The sequence below is a fragment of the Marmota monax genome, unplaced genomic scaffold (genome assembly GCF_021218885.2).
Source record: "Marmota monax isolate L192 unplaced genomic scaffold, Marmota_monax_Labrador192_F-V1.1 WCK01_AAM20220418_F8-fsc00121, whole genome shotgun sequence".
In the NCBI taxonomy this organism is placed as follows: Eukaryota; Metazoa; Chordata; class Mammalia; order Rodentia; family Sciuridae; genus Marmota; species Marmota monax.
In genome coordinates, this window is record NW_026693351.1 from 3,508,444 (window position 1) to 3,534,885 (window position 26,442).

At 36.7% G+C, this 26,442-nt stretch overlaps 1 protein-coding gene across 6 annotated transcripts in view; it reads right to left on the reverse strand.

Annotated features, from left to right (window-relative positions):
• Positions 1-316: 316 nt before the first annotated feature.
• Insig2 (insulin induced gene 2) overlaps positions 317-26,442 on the reverse strand; it is a 30,063-nt gene continuing 3,937 nt past the window's right edge. The window contains exons 1-6 of one of the 6 annotated variants that reach the window (XM_058583278.1): positions 26,157-26,379; positions 18,714-19,083; positions 12,382-12,507; positions 9,055-9,220; positions 8,779-8,878; positions 317-774 (exon numbers count right to left, since the gene is read on the reverse strand). In XM_058583278.1, the coding sequence (XP_058439261.1) occupies positions 721-774; positions 8,779-8,878; positions 9,055-9,220; positions 12,382-12,507; positions 18,714-18,957 (690 nt within the window). In that variant the 5' untranslated portion in view covers positions 18,958-19,083; positions 26,157-26,379 and the 3' untranslated portion in view covers positions 317-720. Of the gene's footprint in view, positions 775-5,844; positions 7,582-8,778; positions 8,879-9,054; positions 9,221-12,381; positions 12,508-18,713; positions 19,084-25,367; positions 25,391-25,967; positions 26,380-26,442 lie in introns of those variants that run through there. The other 5 variants (XM_058583279.1, XM_058583280.1, XM_058583282.1 and 2 more) reach the window with 5 other exon arrangements.

Below are 26,442 nucleotides of genomic sequence, written 5' to 3' on the forward strand. Positions count from 1 at the left end.
GACTTACCCAGGAGGTAAGTCCTGTTCGATGAGCCCAGCAGAAGTACAGCACATTGCTTCTGAGTTCAAGGAGAGAAGAGTGGACACTAGGGCCCATGCCTCCACTTTCTCTGCCTTGGTGACAAATGAGGATACATACCATGGTGGAGCAAACCGAGCCTCCCACCATCCAAGCTGTTCATATAACATATGTGAGAAATAAACCTACTTATGTCACATGTGAGAAATAAACCTGAGATTTCAAGTGTTCATTTTTTACAGCGGACAGTGTCCTAATACACCAACCAAGATACACATAAATGAAAATGAGATGCCATTTCAAAGATAAAAATGTCAAACATTTATTTTTCACCAATTTATTTTTCTTTAGGAAAAAAAATCTCAACCTGATCAATTTTAAAATGAATTTTACATACATTCTGGAAAGATCTGAAACATGTACTGGCTTGTTTTCACTTGGACAGGCATGATCTTGACATGCACCAGGTCTAAGGCATTGAAAATTCCACAAAGATTTGTCTTTGTAAACAGTTTTAAGCTTCATCTTAAATTTGTCAGTCTGCAGATTTCCCAAGCCAAGTGCGCAGAGACTTTGCATACCAGGTGCATCCAACTGACCCTAAGGTGATGGGGTAGCACTTTGTCTTTCTGTAATGTCCTGCTGAAAATCTCCAGCTTTTGTACATGCAGAAAGATTGTTTCACAGCAGAACTGCCACTGTCATACTTTGGTTGAGCAGACATTCCCAGAAGATCTAGGAGTGACATGTGATGACTATAAAGGGAATAGAAATGAGTTTCATTCAGTGGCAGAAACTCCCAAGGAATGCATTTTAGAAATTTCTGTTCTAAAACAAACAGATTCAGCACTTGGGTTCTTTCTTTCCTTTGTCTGCTCAATTGCTCCTTACAATGAATTGGTCCATGATCACAGTCTGTACCAGTTTCCCCAGAAAGTGTTTCCCAAAGAGAGGCAAATCTTGCAAATGAAACAATCTCATGGAAGCACAGTGGTCCTGAGTTTACTGTTTTTAGAACAGTAATAAAATATATTTTTAAATGGCAGTATGTCTCCCAAGTGCTCATTACTTTTAAAGCCCAAGATGGACTTTGAAAACCATGCAAGGATAAGCAGTTACAAATCCTGCCATGAGAAAGCAGAATAGGACACAGCTACTAGAGCACGATTTTGATATGGAATCAAAACTGCCCCTTGCTCATGAAAATTCTTGTGGAAACTGAAACTAGGGAGACAGTGAAAAGGAAAAATCGTCCATATATGGCAGTCAGTTTTGACATGGGGCTCATCAATAGCCCAGTCTTTCCGAGGCACATCATTATCTATCTGATCTGCCAAATCCGATACTTAACAACATTGTCTTCAGGACAGTTGACATACCCTGGAAAAGTCTATCTTGTAAATCACAAAGAAAGATGACAGGTTCCACAGATCTCATCAGCGATGAAAAGAAGGGAGGCATACAGGAGCAGACATGAGGATACTTGCTGGCACCACGAACCAAGTGTGCTATGTGTATTTCAAGAGCAAAAACCTCTACAGCACACTTTTTCTTGAGACCCAGCAAGAAACCCCTGACTTAACCTGTTTATCTCATTACAGACTGACCTGTGTTTCTGAAATGTAAAGGCAAATGAGTAGGAAGATGGCATGATTTTGTTGTATAAAAGAAAGTGTTGACAGAGGTGGGGGGTATAGCTCAGCGGTAGATGTGCTAACAAGCGGAAGGCCCTAGCTTCCAGTCCCCAGCAGAGAAGGCAAACTATAACTGTTTCCTCCTACCACAAATCCATAGAAATAGCAATAACAAAAGACTTTACAAAGAAGTTGTAAAATAAGAAGTTGTCTTCCATGCACCAGAGCTACATGGAGTCCCAGAAAGAAAAAATAATTGAGAGCAGTTGGATGAAGGAAAACAACAGCTCAAAACACTGAAGGGGAGAATTGGCCAAAAATGAAAACTAGAGTCTAAGCTCAGAGGTAGCTGTTGGCTGGTGCTAGAAATGCCCAGGCAACTGACGTGATGGTCCTGTGGAAGGAGCCAGGCTGACTAACTCTTCCACAGTTCTCCTCTCCAACCTTGGCATAGGGCAGACAAGTCAGCATCACCTTCTGATATGAGTGTTAAGTGTGGGCACTCTGTCCTCAGAAACATGGCCATGAGCCCAAGGCATGCCAAGGGCTCACTACAGACTGGCTGGCAGAGTTTAAAACTTTAGGAGAAGAGTAATTAAACATCCTCAGAAGACACCATAGCAATACACCTCATTAAAAAAAAAAAAAAATGAAGATCTTGGAAATTAAAATAGTGATCACTGAAATTAAAAACTAAACTGATAGGCTGAGTGCTGAATGGATACAACTAAAGAGCAACTCAGTGAGCTGGAAGATCCAGTTAAATAATTCTTCTAGAATGTAGCATGGAAGAGAAAAGCTAAGAGATATACATAAAATAGAAACAATAGGTCAATGATGAATAGGACTTTTCAGATGAAAAGACTAGAAATGACACATAAGAGACAGATTTTCCTAGAATAAAAATATGTCTCTGAACAGGATTAAAATGATTTGTATATTATGAAATTCCCAAATCCCTAGTATGATGATAAATACCTAAAATATACATATGCACGTGTGTATATGAACACACATATCTTAAAGAGGGGATCCCATTTAATTTATAATTCCAATACAAAGAAGGCACCCAGATAATTATTCCACTGGATGGCAGAGTACAGATAACTCCCTTCCTTTCCACCTGCCCTCTGAGATCATTCCAGGTAACATCCCCATCAGTATTGACATCTGATCACCCAGGCCAGGCACCTCTACTCTACTGCTGTTCATCTTTACCCATTCCACTGAATGGGGTTAAATACAGTTGTTAAGCCTGTGCCTGATCAAGTTCTGGAAGTGTTCCTCTATGTTCCTCTCAACCTACAAACCCCAAACCTACCTCCACCGACTTATTAAACAGGGTTTCTCATCTCCTTCAGATTTGCAGTCCTTTGACTTGATCCTATGCCCTTGTATGGACAGATCAGCATGCTGACTCAGCTTCCTTCCCAATTAGTCTGGATCCTATGATTTATCCTTGATCTTTCATTAGGAGCCATTAATTTTTCACTCACATTTGTGCCAAGCTGACCAGTCAATCCCCAACTGGAATCAACCTAATCCATCATGGTTGGTTTAAACTAACAGGTTGCTGAATCCACTCAGACATGGAATAATCATGGACCCTAACCTGGGTCCATGGTAGCCTCAAAACTGGATGGCAATTCTTTCCCTATCTCTCCTTAGCTCCTGTGTCCATTCTTGAAAGATGCTGTCCCAAAACATCATTCCCTCAAAGTCTTCTAGCTTCCCCCAGCTCCCTACCAGTGATCAGGTTTTTCTTAAAATACGTTATGATAAAGAAATGTGAGATGTATACATAAACATACACACGTATATAATGTGTACACATATATAATGTGAATATATGTGTGTGTATGCATAAACACAAAAATCAAAATTTTATTCAACCATAAAGAAGAATGATATTATGTTATTTATAGGAAAATGAATGTAACTGGAGAATATCATGTTAAGCAAAATTAGCCAGACTCAGAAAGACAAGTATTATATGTCTTCTCTCATATGTAGAAGCTAGTGGGGGAGGGGCACATCATGAAAGTAGAGGGAAGACAACAGAGTAAATAAAGGGGAAGCTAGAAGTGGGGAGCAAGGGAGAGGGAGGATGGGAAGGTAAGGTGTGCTCTTGGGGAAGTGAAATTGATCAAATAATGTTACGTGCGTGTACCAATATGCCATAATGAAACTCAGCATTTTATATAGTTACTACACACCAATAAAATAGATATTAAAAAACATTTTGTGAGCTATCCTATTAGTATACAATTAATTATTCTAAAATTTAAGATTTAACATGTTGGAAAAAGCATTTTCAATATAAAATGACTAAATATTATCTCCTTTATCTCTAGAATAATTCACCCATCCAACTATACTTTGTAATACCAGTTGCCCTCTGCCTAGAACTTTCTCCGACCTTGGTTGACCCACAGCACTCTTTTCTGGTTTTCTTCCCACTCCTGGACAATTGACCTTTATCTCCTTCAAACTTCTCTGGCAACTTACTGGTATACCTCAGACTTCTTTTCATCATAACATGCTCCCTAGGTGAGCTCATCGGCTCCCACAGCTTCATTAATTACAACTATATGCTGATGACTCTCTCATTTACATACAATCACTTAGACTCAAATATCCAAATGATTCTAGCATCTTTTCTAGAAGTCCCCTACATAACTCAACCTGAAAATGTCAAACCAACTCATTAACTTTACCTATTCACATACTGCTCTCCATTCCTCTTTTGGTTTATAGAAATATCATCTACTTATTTTCCTAAGATAGAAAATTAAAGTCAACTTTGACTCTTCCTTTTCCTTAACCTTCACACCCAATACACTAAGTTGCAATGATTTTACTCTGAAGTGTATCTCAAAGCATCCCTTGTTCTGTATTTCCAGTGTCACTACACATCTCATCTCTTTCACCTGGGCCCTTCCTCTTAATCTTACATAAAACTGTACCAGTGGGTGGCAACCTAGGCTGTACCTGGGGAACTTTTAAAACTCCTAATGCTCAGAGCCCATCCCAGACCAAAGATACCAGTTTCTTCGGGGACAGGACCCAAGCATCAGCATTGTTTTATAGGTCTACATGTGATCCAATGTGGAGCTACATTTAAGAAATTTCCAGAAATACTGGGGAATGATAGTGACTAAATTATATCATTATATTGTATACATGCATGAATATGTAACAATTAATCCCACCACGATGTATAACTATGATGCACCAATAAAAAATATGGGAAAAATATGTGTGCTAAAATTATAAAAAGAAAAAAAGGAAGAATTTTCAAGAAATAAAGCCAGGAGCTCACGACTGAAAGTGTAAAAACAAATCTACAACTCAACAAATTAGAGAGAAACTGAAGAATCTTGAGGAAAAAGAGAAAATAGTGAAAAATATTTGGAGTAAAAGACAGATTGCCTACAAAGGAAGGAAAAATCACACAAACAGCAGAGATGTGATAAGAGAGAAGACATGAAGTTAAAAATCTTCAAAATGTTACAGGAGGAAAAAGAAAATGGTGAACCTAGAATTCTCTAGCCTGCTAAACTGTTCTTCAAGAATAAAACAGATTTTCTCAGACACACAGAGCTCAGACTCTACTATTCCAATCATCACTGAAGCATTGCCTTATACAGAAAATAAGTGAGACAAAGGAGGATTTGGTAATACTGACCAAACCTGGAAGTAGAAGATACGTGAAATATGTGCACCATTGAGAGGTCCCATGGCCTTAATAAAGGTAAACTGGTTCAGTGCAAATAAACAAATTTTACAACGAAGTATTAGTAGAGCTCTGACTTGTTAATTTTAATTGTTTTCTTGTGTTTTTGTAGAACTTACTCCAGTTTTCATCTGTCTAAATTCCTATAACTCTAAAGTTAAAGAAACAATATATCAATATTAAAAATGTTTACCACTTTCATTACAAAAAAACAGGTGTTATATATTTGCATATTTATCAAAATATTGAAACCTTTTTATTTTTTGCCATAATCATCTTTCTTTGGGTCTAGATGATCTGAAAATAATTCAAGCACTCTACTGACAATCTCCCCAGTACTGTTTCCTTTCATCATTTTTCATTACATTCAATCACGTTAATTTTATAAGATTAATCCATAACACTATGTTCTAAACACTTACTGCAAGGAGAAAAAAAATGACTCTTAGCCAAGATTATAATTACATATTTAATACATCTTGCTTTTAACAGCAATTTTCAAAGTAAACACATCATAGACCTTATAACTTACTAAAGATTTTATAATGCTTACAAAGTTGATTCTAAAAATATACTTTATTTGTTCTAAATGAATAACATTATCTGGAAGATAGAATAATAAATTATAGTAGTATGTTTACCACCACTCTACTTAAGCTTGTGTACACATACTCAACATGAAATCCTCCTAGGATTTTCAAACTTTCAGCCTGAAAACATAAAAGCAGAATAAAGTTTGGCACACAAGATTGCAGTCTGATAGCAATTGTTTTAAAACCAAAAATTTTAAAATATTCACTTGACATTCTAGGAAAGCAAGAGCACATGCACATATATATTTACACTGACACTCTCACTCATTCACACACTCACCAGAATACTCAGAAGATTTTGCCCTTGTGTATCAGACAATTGTCAACAATTTCAAAAAGAAAAATTAGGGGGAAAACGTTAAATAAGAATATGTTTAAGCCATACTTAAATGGCTCTAGATTTTAAAAATATATGTCAAAAACTGTTACCAAGATCTTTAATATGTACAGAATGTCAACTGAATACATTCTTCAGCAAATTTGAACTATTCGCTCACTAGCAGACATGAATACATAAGAAAGCATATACCCATTTATTTCCCAGATTGCATAAAAGATTGCAAATCCAGGCATTCCTCTGACAGTCTGACTAAGCCTAACTAAAGAGGTTTGCTTTACAGAACCCAATATGTTGCAGAACCCAATAGAATGAGAAACCTCATTTTGATCTGTTTGGAGTTTCTTATATGTTGCTTCATTATAGAAGCAGCGAGCTTCTGTAATGAAAATGACAGATAATATCACTCTACACTTCGTGGCACTGCAGAAAGGTGACTTTGAAGTCCCTAAACATTTACTTATTCTATTTAAACTTTCTACCTTTTAATTACATACATTCATTCAAATTTAGACTCACATTGAGCTGATAACCTCACCTGCTCATTACATATACCTCCAGCAAAATCTGTCAAAACAGAAAATTACTCTTTGGGTTCTCTCCAGTGATGCAGGTTTGAAATCATTCTATGGAAGTTCTTTGCCATCAGATATTAAAATACTCAAAATTCTCTGAAACAACATTAAAATAGAAACTAACACACATCAGGGCATGCATAACTCATACTGCTGTGATTAGAAAAATAAAAAGACACAACAGTAGGTGAAAGAGAAAACACCAGCTTCCCATTTGCTTTTTGTTTGTTTGTTTTTTGGCTTTTCTCTTATGTTTTATTTCAGTAAATTTATAAATTGTTCAAAGCATTCTTATACTCTTTGTGACAATAAGAGAGTGTTTTGGCACATCTACATTGTGATACAATGTATGGTATGTTTAAAAATGAATTTAAAAATTCCATCTACTAATCAACATATTTTTAAATGTAGTGCACATATATCTTACAGTTATTTAGGTCAAATACATAAAGGTTTGCAACTGATTTACAGACGAAGCAATCACAGATTGCAGCAGTAGCATGTGTGTGCATTATCTATACACACTGATCAAGGGAAAAAATTGCATCCTGGCAATTTTACAGTCCTCAGTTTTGTTGATATATCTATCATTTACATGCCCTTTTCTTCTTGTTTTTCTGTACAAAAGATATATTTTTGCCATCTTCATTCTTGATGAGACTTTTCTGCAATAACTTTACATTCATACTGCAAAAATTAAAAGGTTAACAGATTAAAATCTCTTTTGAATTGCAACTTCCAAATAAAACAAACTGCTCCAAAAATGAATACTTTTAACATATGCCCACTTTATTCCTCAAAGAATCTGAGGAATAAAAGATTAAATGATAAATGGATAGGGTAAAAGCAAATTCAAATTCTACAAGAGAAATTGCCACTGCCAAAAGCAGGAGAAAGATGAGGTCTCTGCATTATGAACAAGAGTCTATAATTCAGATCAATCCTATCAGATGAGAGGAGAGGAAACAAAGTAGGTTTCTTTGCTCAGTAAAGCAAGTCTGCAGTGAAGCAAGTCGTGAACTAAGGACAAGACTGATGAAGTGAATTTGGATGATTGTTTTTTTCAAATCAGTTTATGGCTCAAAGGAAAAAATTTATCACATTACAAAAGCTTCCCATCAAAACAGTATTTTTAATATACAAGTATAAAAACATAACCACAATTCAAATAAAGAAAACCAATGAAATTAAAATAATTGGGTGGCCAGATTATCAAAAAGATAGCAAAGTAAATTACTCCATTGTCTAAGCTGGATGAAATGGTAAAAGTGACAGCACTTATTCATGAACTGCCATGGCCTCTGAATGTTATTCCCTAACTGGTGCCACCATGACTGGCATTACCAGCAATGTCCTTTTCCTTCATAACTAAAATAACCAAATACCTTGATTCACTGGAGACATTCTTAATTTACAAATACTCTAGCAATGTGATTATTAGTAGCTCTTTACTTTTAAAACTGTCCATTTTTGATGAAGTGGAAATTAAAAAGGGGGGAAAAGAAAGATTTGAAAATCCCTAATGGTCTATATAAATTATATTACCCTATTCATGACACATTTTGGCTTTTCTCTCTAATAAGTCCTCAACTTTTTTTTTTTTTGGTGTTTTGGGGTTTTTTGTACAAGGATTGTACCTATGGATGCTCTTCCACTGAGCTACACCCCCAGTCCTTTTTATTTTTTGAGACAGGGTCTTGCTAAGTTGCTGAGGCTAGCTTTGAACTTGCGATCCTCCTTTTAATGTGATTAAATTCTTCCAAATGATTTATTTCAACGAAAGTACATTTGTTGTCTTCAAAAATTGCTCTCCCTTAAAGGACTTCCATTTAAAGAAAACTCATGCATCACATACAGAAAAGGGAATAATAAGCATCAGCTTACCATTGCAAGTTGTCGACCAATATTTCCCATTGTTATGCCTCCAGCAAAAAAAATACAAGGTAACCAAGAACGAACATACAGAAAGTCTGGAGATGTATATCTAGGATAACAGAAACATTTTAACAACCCACAGAGGAAGTACAAGTACATCTAAAATATTACAATGAAAATAAGTTATTCTGTAGATCATGCTAGATAATGCAATTTCAAAGATCTCAATCTAAATACAGTTATAATTTATTTACCTAGCAATAAAGAACTAAAATGAATACTTACTGATAAACACCATTATAGACTAGCAGTTGAGTGACCACAGTTGCCAAGAAAGCGATTCCTACTCCAAGGCCAAAACCACTTCTAGATCTATCAAAAGTCCACCACAGTCCAATGGATAGTGCAGCCAGTGTGAGAGACAATTGTATGTTGTTATCAAAATCCACTTTCTGAGATCAGTGTTAAAGAATCATCTTAAAACTTGTAAAACAGAATTACCTATTCATTTTTCTAAAATAAGAGATACCACTGTTAAAGAATTGTTCATTCTTGAGTATATTCATTCTTTTAATATCATACATGGGGCTTGGTGGGATTAAAGCTGCCTCTGGAATTTTCCAAATACCAGATATAGAGAAGGCATCCTACTGACCTGTAACCTCACCAAAAAATAATAGCCTATAGACATTCCCAATTATAAGATCAGACCCATTATTTAAGAAATCCTGTCTTCGCTGAACATGTAACTGCAAGCTTCAGAACAGTAGTGTTGCTAAAGGGACACACTTGTGAAAAAGGAAACCAATATTACTTTTCAAACAGGTTTAGAATTACTTGAAAATCATACAGGACTTGAAAGTAGAAGAGTTGACAGCTATTTAACAGGGTACTACATTTTCTACATGATTTACTGACAGACACATTTTATAATAATGCAGTTCAGAAACAAGAGTACCAAGGACACAGTATCCCTTTCTATTATGTCAACTGTTCTAGTTTTAATTTGTTGAGGATAAAGCCTTGAAGTGAACATTATCTTGCAACCTGCCAAGCTATTTTGGTGCCTGAGACTTTCTAGTATAGGACAGTTTGCGCAAATATTTTATTTCCGTCACCTACTTAAGCATCTATTCACAAATGTACAGCCCTTTTCTATTCCAAAATCTCTGGGCAAAACGATGCTTTACAAATTCAATTTTCTCATTTCTTTGCTAGAGGATTATACTAAAGGAATTAATTTCAAGTGTCATTAAAAGGGCATTATCTATGTCCCAAAGGCCATATCTTGGCTCTATAACCAGCTCCTTGGGCAGAGGGATGGGGGGCTACATATCTCACCAAACTTAACTGTCCATGCTACAATTAAAGTGAAATTCCCCCCAAATGCACATAAAGTCATTTCCTGCTTCTTTCAACACCCACTGTTTATCATCATCCTGCACCCCTGCCAGACCAACATCCTGAACACCCAGCTTGCTGACTTCTCAGCATCTCAGGGCTGTTGAGTGTCACTTCCTTAAGGTCATTCCTTGCTTAAGTTTGATTTATCAAGAAACCTATAGCTCAAATGGGTATTCTCCCTGGAAAAGCATTTTCTTATTCTTTAGCTGTCATTATACTTACACTCTAAAGAAAATATTTTGAGTGCTGATCCCTTTGAACAATAAATAAATGTTCACATAAAGAGAGGAATTTGCTATTAATGAGGTTCATCTTTGCTAAATAAATTAACTTCAATAAGAAGTAAGCAAAATAATGGGGATTCCAGAGTAAGCAATTCAAGTACATCAATCTTAAAAGTAGTACCATGTGATTTTCTAAAGTCTAGGGAACCTAATATGAGGAGTTTGTGCTCTAGATTTTGTAAGTATTTTGAGTTTTGCTTAAAGAACAGATAGGTCAGTTAAGATGGTTATATTTAAGGATTTCATTGAGAAAGAAAAAAGTGAAAAAAAGCAAAGAATGTTATATGGAAAGTTTATAAAATGCTAGAAAATGCTATGTAATTTTCTCTACTTAAAAACAGAGATTGCAGCCAAAATGTGTGGGACAGGAAGGTCTATCTAACCCAGCAGAAAGAGAGGGATGTGAACACCTACAAAGCTCCTAGAGAGGAAAATGAGAGGTCCCCAGACCTGAGTTAGGAGCTCCGGGGTCTGCTCTCAGTTCTGTCACAGTCTGGCAATGTCTTAGCAAATGACCCAGGCTTTCTGGTATCCATGTGTCTTTTATCTTCACAAAGAAAACATGAAGCTAGGTAACTTCTCAGTTCCTTTCTAGATATTATGGTCCATGGTTTTATCTCTTTAAGCACTCCTAACCACTACATTTGTTTTTTTATAAAATCCTAAATGTCAAAAAGTTCACCAAAATAAACATGTTGAAAACTATTTACTACAAAAAGAAACAGAAAACCAAAATAATGACTGCCCCTGAGAGACTTTCAGATTCACAGACGTGCAAGACCAGTGAAACTGGGCACTGTAATTGTTTTTAGAATCCAGGTCCCTGCCTACTTCTGTGGTTTTTGTTCCCAAGTTTATAAAAAACATCTCAATCTTTTGGTGAAAAAGGCCCAGGAATTAACTTGCCTCATGACCCACCCTCTCTCAGGTTACCTGCCTGCCCTGAGCACAGTACAGTGACAAAGGCGCTCTTGGTAGCCTGAGTCTCACTTCTTCCTCTTTCTGGTTCCCAAGGTTCCTGCCACTTCTACTGCCTAAACCATATCTTCTAGAAGAAAGAAGACAGAACTAGCATTTCTAAAATTTTCTTCTACAAAGAAAAGGCAGAGGGTGGGGAGGAGGTAGAGGAAAGAAAGTAGGGAAAATGACAGAATGAAATCCTTGAGGGCAAAACCATGTGTCCTAGAGGAGAACATTTTTTTCTGTGATACAGAAGGAAGCAAGGTAAATGGTGGCTACCTCATTTCTCACTAGAACTATAAAAATATTCATTAATTACTGTGTAAAAATGTCAGAATCTTCAAATGATAAAACTTTAAATGTATGTATATTGGGGGAAAAAGTTATTTTTGGCCAAGGTCTGAGGTAGATATTTCTACAATGCCACCTTTAAGAATATTTATATGTTTTTTTTTTTTTTTTTGGCATTGGTTAAGACCAGTAAATGATAATCTGCCTTTTAAAAAATTAAAACATCTTTAAATTAAGAAAAACAAAAAAACAAAGAAACAACAACAACAACAAAAATAATAATATCCAAAGCCACTGCATGTCCTTACTGACAAATCTTAAATTAAGAAAGAAAAGGGAAGAAAGCCTTTTAAAATGTACCTGCCCCAGTCTTGGAATTACCAAAACTTTATGGAAGTAATTAAATAATCCAGTTTAGGACAAACATGTAAGTTTTTTAAATGTGTTAAGTTTCTAAGTAGTATTTAATATCAGGGATTTAAATAAAGAATTACTCCCACACCATAACTGCACAGCTGCTACCTTGATATTTCAACAATACGGTTCACCTTCTTTTTATGACTAAATGGGCATAATCACACTCTGATGATGGTGAAGCTACAAGGGACGGTTTAACCTTTGGTTTGTTGGAAGCTGCTTTATTATTGCGCATTTCATTACAGCATAAAGGATATAGCACTGGCATGATTTATACCAACAAAGACAGCTACACACCGCATTACACTGGACCACTCTCTTTTAAATTTATGTGGTTCTCCTAGATGCCTGTCAATGCAGGGGTATAATAACCCAATCACAGCTGTAGGAAAAAAAGAAAAAAAATTAAGTCATCTCCAACGTTATCCTGGTAACAATTAAGCTACCAAGAACCACTATAACCTCTAAAAGCATTAAAAATTTTTTGTTTATAAGAAAAAAAAAGAACTCAAGTATTTAACATCAATCACTGATATTTTTAAACTTACCTTCCCAAAGAAAAGAATGAAGATAACACTACTGAAGAAAGCATTGTAAATGATTGTGATACTATTCTAAATTCTAATAACACTCTTTTAAGTGTATGACTCACAATTTAGCAGATTAATCTAGATGATCTATGTTTCTTTTATGCTACAATTATCTATGAGACTTAAGAAGAATCAAACCAGTTAAGCAATATTCTCTCAAATCTCCATAACCCTGAAATAATCTATTAAAATGACATAAACCTAAAGGGAAGCCAGAAACATAAACCCAAGTCATCAATACACACAATATTCTGATGGTCCTGGCTGTCCTGTTCCATGAATTAGTCTTGCCCCCACCAGCTTCTCATCCCAGTTTTCTATACCTAGCACCTTTTCCTGACACTCCTGTCTAAGCTGGTCCTCTAATAAGAATGTAGGCCATACTGTAAAAGCAAGGAAAACTCCCAATAGAAATTTATACAGAAGATTGATTCTACAAGTAGAAAAGAATGGAAGACACAGGACCTGTAGGAATTACAAATTTTCACTTAAAATTTAAGTTCACTGTTAAAAGATAAGGAGAAATAATCTTAGTACCTGGCTTAGTTTTAAAAGAATATCTCGACTGTTACCTAAAGGCAATTACTGTATACAAAATGTCTATGATTGAGACTCAAAATATTCTCAGCCAATTCTTAAATACTGTTAAACCTCAACATTTTATTCATTCATAGAAGAAAACGTACATGCTGTTAATAAAAAAAAAGACTATTTAACAAACCAAAACATTGTTCAACAAATCATAAAGAAAATGCATTTCCACAGATTAAATTTAACAGGAAATAGCAAAGCAGCTTTGATTTGCTTTCCTCAAAAGAGACTGATTATGCTGCCATTCTGGAAACAAAGACACAACTGTCCCATCAGTGGGAAAGCATATCTAAAATGTCCAATACCACCTATGACGTATGATAAAACTGTTATACCAAAATCTAAGTGCCCAAGGATGAGGATCTCATGCCCCCACCTCGCACCCACCCCACCCAACTTCCCACCGCCTGGCAAGCCTCACAAGCTCTGCATTCAACCTTCAAAGAAAAATGGAAGCCAATTAATATAAAAAAAATCACAGGCTCACAGACCAATGGAGCAACATTTGAAAGAGGCTGCCTGACCACCCTTTCCATTTGGAGATAAGATGCTATGATTATGTATTCATTGTCTAGTCCACAACTCTTCTGACTTAAAGAATTGCTGAGTATAGATGGCTCACAGACCATCAAGAGATTAACAACAAATCTCAGCGGTGCAGAGCTCCAACAACTACTAGAAATTTTTAGTTTCGTATTACTTTCCTACTTTAGCTCACTGCATTGCTAAATTTGTACACATTTTAAATGGCAACTAGTCAGATATGGTGGTGCACACCTGTAATCCCAGCTACTCAGAAAGCTGAGGTAGAAGGATCGCCAATTCAAGGCCAGTCTTAGCAACTTAATGAAATCCTTTCAAAAAGATTTTTAAATATTTTTTTTTAAAAAGGGGCTGGGGATGTAGAGTTCTCTACTCCTGGGCTGAAATCCCAGTATTAAAAAAAAAAAAAAAAAAAGCAACTAAAATGCCTAATAGTTGAATTATCTAAATGAATGTTATTTTTTTTTTCCTACAGGGTCATAAAACTAACATCTCATCTATCATTCCTCGTTTCTATTCCCCTCCCTCTTTTTATACAACATATAGATAGCTATGGAGATAGGTCAATATATCTGTATCTATCTCTATAGATACATAGATAAATATAGATCCAGTTTGCCTGTTGCTGAGTAAAATCATATAAGAGCAGGCATTCCAAGTCAATTTTCCTCAGCAGTTGATGCCATAGGTAAAGAATTATCACATAGAGAATACTGACATGTGTATGTGAAGATATAAATAAGTAAAATTGACTATATTTTTATGCATGTGATGTCAGACTTGCAAGTGAGAGACAACTGAGGAGAAAAAGCAAAAACACAAAAAGGAATTTAAACTGCCATGCTGCCAACCTTGGGATTTGCCAATAAAAATCAAATCCATTGAGTATGCATGGTTCTCGGTTGCTCACTGAGAGGGAGAATTCGAGGAAGCTTGTCACTTCCCATTAAATGTCTTCTTTCTTTCTTTTAAATAAAGGCATAGCAGAGTCTGATAGCAATATATACAGCACTGTGAGGCTCCACCGTCTGAGATCTCAGCACAATATGTCTGGGATTCTTTTCCTCTTTCTGCACTTTTATTTTTTTAACACAAGAGACTGATAAAATCATGTCTGTGTAAAATCATATGCAAACATGGTCCTGATTAATCAGACAGTGCTCTGATGCAAAAGTGCATTTCTTGTTAGATCTTTAAGTGATTTCCCAGGACTAGTTATACTCTGCCAAGACTAAAGACAAAAGTTTGTAAAACACCAGTATAAGTCATGACTTTTCACAGTAATGTGCTTAATGCAGTGAGTGTCACCAAAAGGAACACAGATAAATTAGACATTTTTCAAGGAAAGGGATTGAAAACACAAAGCCACTCAATGAGCTATATACTTCCCTGGAAAACTATGACAGAAGAAGGTAATAGTTTCATTCAATAAATATTTAAGTCTCACAGTACATCTGATTCTTGGTATTTGCTGGGGATTTTAAAAGAAAAAAAGAATTGACATGATTCCAGTTGCAAAGTGAGCACAGACATTATAAAATAAAATGCTGTGTTAGGAGAAGCATTGACAGAGCACAGAGGGGTCCTGCCCTTGCATGTATTAAGGGGATGTGGAGTACTGGATTGTCAGGAAAGTTTCACAGAACAGGTGATCCTAGATTAGGAGAACTCAGCAGGTAACCAGCATGGAAAAGGTTTTCTCATCAACGGTAGGCATCAAGGAAAAGCAGATACCTTTGAAAACAGCCAGTATTACCAGAAAACCGTACACAAGGCATGAAGGGACGGACCTTCAGGGTCCAGAATGGCTCTGAGAAAGATCAAAGCAGACAAGGGAAATATCATAAAGAGACCAATCTGGGATGAGGAAAATGATGCCAACACTTTTGTTGTAGAGAAAGGCAATCATTCTTACAGTAATGAGTATACAACACAAGTCGGGGTGAGCAGGGAGTACAAAATTAGAGGCAGAAAGAGAAAGACTGATAAATGCAAGCAAGGACCAAGAAAGAGACTGAAGAAAGATGCAAAACTTGGAAGCTGAATATGGAAGGTGAAAGAGAGAAATCTTATATGACTCTCCAGGTATGGGGTGATAGACTGCATGACTAAATAGAATTTTTTTTTCTTTTTAAATGCTTAATGCATTTAAAAAAATGCTTAATGCATTAGGTTTGGGCTCAACTTGGATGCTTGTGATTCTTTGAGGCAACTTCCCTATTTAGTTTACCCACTCCAGGACTGTTGTATTTTCTTCTCCTATTCAAATCTTAACAAAGATGCCTTTGTGGTCCTCAATAATGTTCAAGAGGTTTTTCATTCCAGTTCTAGTGTACTGCACACATAAGAAAGGTAATCAACTTATAATATCAGCATTGTTAAATGAAAAATAGAGAACTGAGAAAAGGAAAATGAGATCAGAAGTTTACCCGACTTCTCTTGAGGTTCCTCAAGAAGCACCACTTTTACCCAACCTGCACTATAGGGAATGAGAGCAAATGATAATCAGAGGCCCTTCTGTTTATAGATAGAAAGCAGTGATTCTGGTGACCCTCCAAAAGGTAACTGCTCAGTCTAAGAATGTTAGTTGGAAAGGAAAATCAAATGATGACTATGAGTTTTTCTGACTTAATGATGCTAAGAATCTTAAAAGTTTGAAAAATGCATACCAACACACACACAAAAAAATATATACACATCACATACACACCAAAATTCACCCACACTATTTTCTTATATAATTTACTTCTTTTTTCCCCTGATATTTTCCCTAAAATGACAATGGGAGGTTGAGAGATTATACAGCAATCCATTTTCCATCTTTGGCAGCTTCCACAAACCTGATCACTCTCATCCACTAAACACCATGAGCTACCCAACAAAACTGGTAGCAAGAGTTGACAAGCATCTAGATTTCCCAGTGCCTTTTGTGAAAAAAAAGGTCCCTCATTACAGGTACAGAAGGACCAGACAATAGATGTGGCTGGATTCTCTCCATAATGGAGGTATAATGTAACCTCAGCCACGTTCCCCTGCCCTGACCCTGAGTATTCAACCCATGCCTGTATATTCTATCCAAACCTAGTGCCTCATCTTGAAAGCTGAGCCTTGAAAAGAGGCATCCCAACCAGGGGCAAGTATGAATTGCTTTCGCACTTGAGCCCAGCCCCACCATTCACTGGCTTAGAACCCTGGGCTCATTGATTTCCTCTTTTCATCTCTTCATCCCCTAACAGGCACAATGCCACCATCTCTATCTGAGATTGTCTTACAGAGCCCTGAGGTTAGAGGAAACACTTGTTAAATTAGGAAACATGCAATAAGGAAACTTTCCTGCCTCTAGCCTTCCTTGTCTCTATCCTGAAAACACATGTTCTTCCAAGTCTTGTAAGACAGCAAGACAGAATTATACATTAGGAGAAAATAAACAAAAAAACTAGAAAAAGGTATTGGGAAAATTTTATTTTTCTCTTCTGAATATAAGTGAAATAAAACAAAAATACATGAGGAACAACAGATAGAACAGACAGTGATAAAATATAACTCGTAGTTTCTTCTCTTTGAACAATTTTTCAATTCTCTTAGAGAATGGTAATCCTCAAGAAACCAAAAAGCATCAACTTTACAAACTACTCTTTCAGTGTGAATCCTGCAACACTCAGACATCAATGTATAAGCCACGTGAAAACCTTACCACACAGTGTCCTTCTATCCATGCATTTGGATTACATAATTGTCCTGTAGGTATTATGAGGTCATTTTAAATGTCTTACAATTTGACCCCATCTTTTGAATTCACCCTTCTACCTCCAGTTCTACTATGTATACCCAGAAAGACCTATATAATGGTCATGTATATTCAGCAGGGACATGCAAAAAAGCAATTTTCTGTCTCAATGAGAATGTTCTTTTACCATAACTATGCCTCCCTGCTATCAGTTACATAAAATAGTATTAATCTATTGGTCCTAGTCATTAGAAAAAGCTAATCCATTATGGAAGCTCAGTATTAATAAGACATTCTGAAATGCTCTACTTTATTACATGCCATCCAGACTTTATCTGTTATGCCATCCAGCACCAAAAAACAAACCAAAAGCAACTAATAGAATAATAATGATTTTAAGCAAAGAGAGTCTACTTTATTGGTCTCCAAATATTTATTACTCTTAAGGTATATTTAATAAAAAGATACAAAGGAAAAAACGTATACCAAAATCTAAAAAACAATACAAAGACTTAAACTTGAATTAAATTATTCCATTTTTTGAGTTTTTGTCAACTTCAAAACAAGACCACATTATATACATCAAACCCTTAGAATCAAAGAGCAATAACCATCATCAAAATAACTTAAAATAAGACTTACACAAGATGAGCTGAGCTGAAGGAAGACCAGATTAAGAGGTTAAATGCCTCATCCTAAAGGGAATCAGGATAGTTTTTAGGATTAAATTTTAAAAGTTCAAAGGACACAAAGAAACAAGACATAGAAGAGTACCTACTCCATGGTTCCACTGATATCACACCCTATAATAGGCAGAAATAAAACTTTGGTGACAGAAAGGAGATCAGAGGGAGCCTAAGGCTATAGGGGGGAATGGATTCGAAGAGAATATAAAAGAATTTTAGGGGTGACAGACTCATTCTATAGCTGGATCATGCTCATGGTTACATGACTACAAGTATTCAGTTGGTGCATCAAATTATTCATTAAGACAGATTCACTGTATTATATTAAAAAATTATACTTCATAAAACTGATCTGGTGTTTTTTTTAAAAGAAAAGTTTATTGCTCAGAAATTTTCTATATTTATTTATCCTATTTCCTTTCTAAGCATTGCAGAAATATCCTACACATACCTGAAGCTGTGCCACAGCATGGTGGTACCCACCATGCAGAAGAAAAGATGCTTGCAATCACATCGGGTGGAAATAGAGTCACATTTCTCTGAATCTGAAGCAAATTTAACACTAACGCAAGAAATACTCCAATAAAAAAAAGGACTACTCCTCGAATCATCAAGTTCACACTCTGGCTAGTGACAGATGAGATATATGGGCCACACTTTCTGGACCCAGGTAACTCCGTCTCTCCTTCCGCCATGGTTTCATAAGTTCAATAAGCTGTAGGGGTGGGAGAGTCCCAGTTGAAAAGCTCCACTGTTTGTGAATCAAAGCAGATGATGCTTCAACAGTACATCTTGTCCTAAAGCATGACCTACCAGAAATCCTGCAAAAGATAAGAAAGAAAGAAATCAGTGTGTCTGATACATAATTGTATAATTTTTCTTATTTCAATACTTGTTCATTTAAAAAGATAAATAATGAAACGACAAGTTTGCAAACTCATTTACTTAAATTAGTTATTTACTAAATAAGAAAAGGTTTTAAAGTATTTTATATGCATGATATAATAAAAAATAAAGTGCCACACTAGTATTTTACTAGAAAAGAATAAGTGGCCCAAGAGACCTAAAGATTAGAATAATTGTAAAAACAGCTTGCCCCACTCAGAGAAAAGTAGAACAGATAATCAGAGTCACTTCCAAGAGAATCAAAACACAACTTTCTGCATCTTCTACCTAAATCTCCAAGTCCATCAATTACAATAGGGTGTTTTATACTTTACAGAAAGTCAACATATTCTGATAAAAGATTTAATTTTCCACAATAAAATGTGGCTTGTTCATGAAGACAACCTCCATGAAAGAACAAAATGATTTATTTTAATGTTTAATTTGATACATTTAAATTTTTACACAAAAGTACAAAAACTGGACCACCATGTACTCTTGACACACATACCAGTCACTGAAGCCAAAGGGGACCATTCTCCCCGAGGCCACATCTGTCTCTCACCCTTGCTTCAACCCAGTCTGCCTTAGTTGCAATCATCAGAGTGACTGTGAGAAAGTTGGAAGAGGAAGCAGAATAGAGGAAGCTAAGACAATGAAGAACAATCTCATGACTAGATTTGGAGGAGTTTTATCCACCAGGCTTCTAACTCCGAAAATCTCAACACTTTGCTATTACAATCAGTCTAGGTTTTTGTTCATTCCCCTAACCAAAGTGACCGTTATGGTTTGGATGTCATTTCCCATCTAAATATTCATGTGTTGGGAGCTTGGTCCTCAGTGTAGAAATGTGGGGAAGTGGAACCTTTAAGAGGTGGAGCCTAGTGGGAATGCTGCTTTCAGAAGGGGATATAGGACCTCAGTCTCTCAGGCTTCCTGTTTGGTGACATGATCTAGGTCTCACACCAGTCATCTGCCTCAAGGTCTTCAACCAGACCATTGTCGATGCTGACATCATGCCCTTCAGTTGCAACAACTGTAAGCTAAAACAAAACAACAACAACAACAACAACAACAACAAAACTATTTTCTAGCCAGTGGGGTGGCCCAAGCCTGTAATCCCAGTATCCTAGCATCTCTGAGAAGGAGGCAGGAGGATCTTGAGTTCAAAGCCAGTCTCAGCAAAAGCCGGGCGCTAAGCAACTCTGTGAGGCCCTGTCTCTAAATAAAATACAAAATAGGGTTGGGGATGTGGTTTAGTGGTTGAGTGCCCTGGAGTTCAATCCCAGGTAGAAAAGGAAGGAAGGAAGGAAGGAAGGAAGGGAGGGAGGGAGGGAGGGAGGGAGGAAGGAAAAAGAAAAAACAACTATTTTCTTTATAAAGTCTGCCTAACTCAGGTATTTCATCCGAGTAACACAAAATGGACTAATGCAGTTGTCTTTCCTTTGTGTGTATTTAAGACAAATAACATGTGAGGCTTTTATGTACCTTTCTAAGCACCTGACGTGATAATTCTTGAACTCCAACAATAACCTTGAGAGGTAAATTCAATTCTTGTGTACACTTCACAGGCCCCACAAGGAAGTTTAAGCCACTTGACCAAGTTTACATATGTAGGAGGAGGCAGAACTGGGATTCAAATCCATGTAGTCTAAGCCCAAAGCCCTTGCTCTTACCATGATGTGCAGCCTCCCAAACTGTCACATATGCTTTTGTTTTTTATGAATACTAACAATTTTTAAATAGGAAAATACTACACAGGCTGTTTTTATAATTTACTTTCATCCTTCCCAACTACAATATATCTTGGGCATCTTTATAAGTCAGTACTTAAGTGATATTTCCTTTGGATCCCAAAGCAGTTTAAAACTTTAGATAGCACTTATAATAGCTACCTTATAATTATATGTATAGTTGCTTTATGGGTTATAAACTTTACATGTAGGTCTTATTCACCCAGCAAGGTTCCTGCTTAGACCACAGTGGGAGCTCCACATAGTCCTGCTTGTGTGGTTAAATTGGGCTTACTCTTCTTAAATCAAACCATATTGGGTTAAGCAGGCCTTCTGGAAGGCCTTTAATCATCATTTAAAATTCATTGCCTTTGAGTTTCCAATTTTCAAACTATCTTATAAATGAATTTTGGAACAAAACTCAACTGTAAACTGCAGGAGATGGGGCTGACATGAGAAATAACCATTATGAAAATGAGAATATTTGTAAGTACTAGTAACTTTCACCGATTATCAGCTCCATGTGATAAACAAACAACAGGCTTTGATTTATGCCCAACACTCAAGGGGGAATACTGTCCCTAAGCTGATCCTTACAATCTTAGGTAGTTTATAGTATAACTGAGCTCTACAGTTTTTTGGACTGCAGAAAATAGTACATATTACAGCTGATTTATAGGAAAACAAACTCTATATACCAATTGAAAATGCCCAGAAATCCTTCTGAATAGGTATTGTAGGACTATTCCTGCCATGGTATGGTAAACAGGTATATTAGCACACTATATGTTCTAGACATATATAGCAAGGATCAGTAACCACAGAATTCATCATGATCATCATCACATCATCATCTTTTTCTTTATCACTATTAATAGGCATTTAGTAATTCAGAAACCATTCATTCTCTGTGCCATAAATAGAGTAATTCTGATCTTTAAAATAATCCTAAAGGTAGGAATTATCCTCATTTTACTCATGAGGATCCTAAGTCAAAGAGATTTTGCATTTATTTATTGGTCATAGGACATACAGAGTTAGAACTGGAATTTTACCTCAGGTCTTATTCCCAAATTTATTCTCTTTCCTCCATACACTGAATCCCACTCCACCTACTTAGACCTGGTTTTTGGCACATGGGTCTATACAAAATTACTTGATTACTGAAAGAGATGTGTAAACACTGGGAAACCATATCAACTGCAACATAGTCTCCAGGTACAAATGCCAATATGAGTAGGAGACAACATAATAGCACGGAGATGATGAGAATAAATGTAAACACCTTGAAATTTTTTAAAGTACTAGATCAAGATGAAAATTACAGTACATATTACAGCTGATTTATGGAAAAACAAACTCTACATGCCAATTGAAAATGCCCAAAAATTTCCCTGAACAGGTATTGCAGACTATTCCTACCATGGAGATATTTTAAAGTAAAAAAAAGAAGCATCTCAATGGTTAAGTAAACACTTTTTGGCTAAGTACACACTTTATGAGATCAACATTTGACTTTGCTTCCCAAACTTCAGCCGCAAGGAAACTCCACTGACTCTGCTGAAGGGACAGAGATAAGAGGATGAATTTATGTTCCAAGTAGCCCAAATCTAGTGCAGCACTTGTCTCTGTGAATTTTTCCAAACAATAGTTAATAACAAAAAAATTATTCTTAATAATATTTTAAAAAAACAAAATAACTTCTGCTTTAAAAGCCATTTTAGTTGTGCTAGCTCCTATCTCACAATCATTTGCCAGAATTTGTCAGAGTACAGCATTGAGGACAGTTATGTCCCAACAAGTCCTTGTTATGTGAAACTGCTCTAAGCCTTGCATATTATTTAGCATCCCTGTCTCCTGCCCACTAAATGCCAGCCTCCCCCATCTGAGATAACCAAAATTGTCCCCACATTTCCAAATGCCCCAAGGGAGGCACTGCCTTCCAACTGAGAGCCACTGATTACTAGATACTTGTTTCCTCATTCTATTTCAAGGCTGCTAAATACTTTCTAAACTGTCCATCTATGTTTTCTACCACAGCTGTTTATCCACCTTTTCCTGGCAGTGCCTCTTCATAATTTCCTACTTCACCCCACAAGTTTTCTTTAAAAATAACAACATTTGTTTGATGTATGTTTGAATGTGATCCAAAAAGCTAACTTAAGTGTCTGCATCATAATACAATGGCATATAATTACTGAGGACAAAAATAAAAGCTACAACGCTTTACAATCATTGTATTCTAAAATTTAAGAACCGGAAAGGAACTCAGAGATCATCTACTCCATAGATGAGGGTGTTTGACCCTCAGACTAATCAAAAACAAAAAACTTGTACATGTGTGCATTTTTCTAAAAGTTCTACAATTTATATCAAGTACTCAAAAACTCCATTAACTAAACAAAGCTAGATTTAAAAGTTCTCTCACTCTCCTAGCAAGGCAAATGGGACACAAAGGGGTCAAGTGAATTGACAAGATCAAAACTGTACTACTGGATCTTTTTACTATAAATATATACAGTGAACACCTGGAAATGACCACACTCATCAAAGTGTGGTCAAAGGGATAGGAAATTCCTTAAGTCTATTCACCTCCCCCCCCTACATTGCAACAACAAAATTCCTTTAAGTGGTACAGGGCTTGCCTAACACGTGTAAGAGCCTGGGTTGGATTCTCTGCACCACATAAAAAATAAATAAATAAAATAAAGGTATTGTGTCCAACTACAACTAAAAAAGTAAATAAATATTTTTTTTAAAAAGTATGTTTATATCAGTCATGCACTTAGGAGGGGTAGTTATTTTAAAGGAAAGCTCAAGGGAATTAGCATTGCTTAATTTAAACATTACTCTTAACATCGAAAAGAAATCTGATTCTCCAAATTTTTAAAAAATATATCTTTAAAAAATTTAGATTATTTAAAAAATAATTTTCTGATCAAAGAAGAAGTCTCTGGTATAGATACTGTTTAAAGGGCAGTATCTCAATGAATCCTCAATGATAATTTTGTTAATAAACAGTCAAGTGATTTTAACTCTATTTTACAAAATCAAATAGGCTAGTTGAATTTCTAAAATCACAAACTATTACCAGGTAGTAAAAGGTCGAGGCCCAAACACAGACTCCACGGCTTCCACTTTACAACATTGTCTCTGTCTATGAACACCATATAAATACAACTTAAGGACCACACAGGAAACAGTTTTTAAAGTTATTTTGATAAATTACTATTAATTCCAAATTAATGTTTTCAATCATTTAAAAAGACATACTTTCCAAGGGACATTAAAAAATTCTACCTTGAGTCCTGAGCTCCAATTTCTATAAAGTATGTGAGTGATCAAAAAGAAAAATAGTTCACATAGTTTTTGGCTAATCAATGACAAATCATCAATACTGGAAAAACATCATTCCAGGTGTCTACCTGTTAATATTATTGCTTCAGACAAATAAAAGAGAGTTCTAAGCAATTCTGGGCTCTTTGAATGAAAATCAAAGTTTATACTGACCAGTGAAACAACGCACAGGCAATGGACATTTGAAAACAAACACACACAAATTCTCCTAGTAACCTTAAAAAAACTGGTTGTGTTTCAACAATTGCAACACTTCCTAGAACCAAACAATAAGATCATTCATCTTCCGATGATGATTAGAAGCCACAAAAGCACATTTGTTTCCCTCAGATTACCCTGTCTCTTCAGGTGCTTGCTCAGATAGACTACTAAATAATAAAGTTAAATCATGTCTTTTTCATCATATACTCTCATTCAGAATGGTATTCCCAATATAGAATACTCATTAACATTAGAAAAACACACAAATCACTGAAATAGTTTAGCTCCCATAAAGAATATAATGTAACTCTTTCCTCTTAACATTAAAAAATCAAACATATAAAACATTAAGCAAGCAGCATTTACAACTCCTTGCTGGTTTTAAATTATCAATTTCCCTCCCTTTAAAAAGTTACTCTATTATTAGGGGTAATGTTCTGATAACAGTAAAAACAAACTGTCTTTAAATGACTGAATTCCATTTTACCCTTTCATTTTCAATGCAACCATCTGTAAAAGCAACAGTTGTCAGTTTTAGAAGAATCTGTTTCCCAAGTGTACATGATTTGCAGCTTGGTCAATTTCCACCAGATATGAACTGACTACTAGGAAAAAAAACACGCCATGATAAATCACGGTACTGAACACAAAATCCAGAGATAGAATAAAGGGCAAAAATAGAGGAGTACAATGGCTACTTAGTTTTCTGTGGGTCACTGATTAGTGGAGGTATTCTTTCATTCAGTTGTTCAGTATCAATGGCAAACCCAAAAGTCGAAAAACACAATCTAGCTTATTTGGCTGCCTTCGTTTTTTCTGCAGCCAGGACTGCAGCATGTCTTCCCCAGCACTCCTGGGCTCTACTGCAATACTGACACTTGCCAATTTCAGCCGCCCAGCTGTCAAACCTATCGTTTCTTTTAACTCACCGATCTTACAAAACAGCAAGCTTTTCGTGGTGTATTTTCTAAGACAGTCTAGCTGATACCATTCTTTAACAACGTTTTCCAACATTAACTGGACATCAGTTATTATCATTACTAGTTTTAGCACCTTCTCTGCCCCCATCCCCATCATCCGCATTGCTTTCCTCTTCCAGGATGCCAGACTCTACTGAGTGATCCTAAAATCCCAATAACTATTATCAACTGATCTTTAGACCCAGCCAAAAGTTCTCTTTGGTTGTACCCACACACCTACTCCAAAGATATTCAATTCCAACCCAAAATGCCAAAGTCCTACTCCTCAAACCAATGTCGTATCATTTGGGTGGGTTCTAAATTTACCAGGATACCTGCCTAAATTGAATCCATCCCCCAATCCCCAATCTGTGTCTCTCTCCCCAGCTACCAGCCACCCAAGGTCCTGACAGCTCTACGCTTGACAGCTGGCCGACCTCCACCTCCATCAGATCTCCAGGGTCGTCCTTCCCGCAGTCCTCCCACTCCGACACTCTTCCATTGTCCCTGAGCCTCGGCTCCCCCTAAGACCTCTCTCAAGCCCGCTGTCCTCTCCTGGACTTCTCCGACCTCTCTCCAGGTAAGCGGAGCCCCTCGCCCTGCAGGCCCCATCTGCGGTCCGGGATCCCCACACCTGCCACCAGGATTCCCGGCTGCAAAAAAACACAAGTGGTTCCTCTTCTTGAGAGCTACGCCTTTCCTCAGGCTGCTTCCCTCAGCAACACGTCACCTGCGCTCTTGTGGGAGACCCCAACTCACCCCCGCCTCCGCCATCTTCTGGGACCTGCCCCCGTCGCCCCTCCGCCTCTTCCTCCTCCCCTCCCACAACTCCGCCGGGGCTCCACTGCGCCTGTGCAGCCGCCGCGCCGCGCGCTGGCGATCGGGGCAGAAGAGCTTCCGGTTTCCTCTGGAGCTGGCGGAGGGGCTAGAAAGTCGGGGCAGCAGGGCTTCCGGGCTGCAGGAAATTGGTTGCTGGTGGGAGGCGTGAACCGTGTAAGTGGTGGGAGACTGCGGGATCGGCTGTTTGCTAAGAAGACGGTGTGGG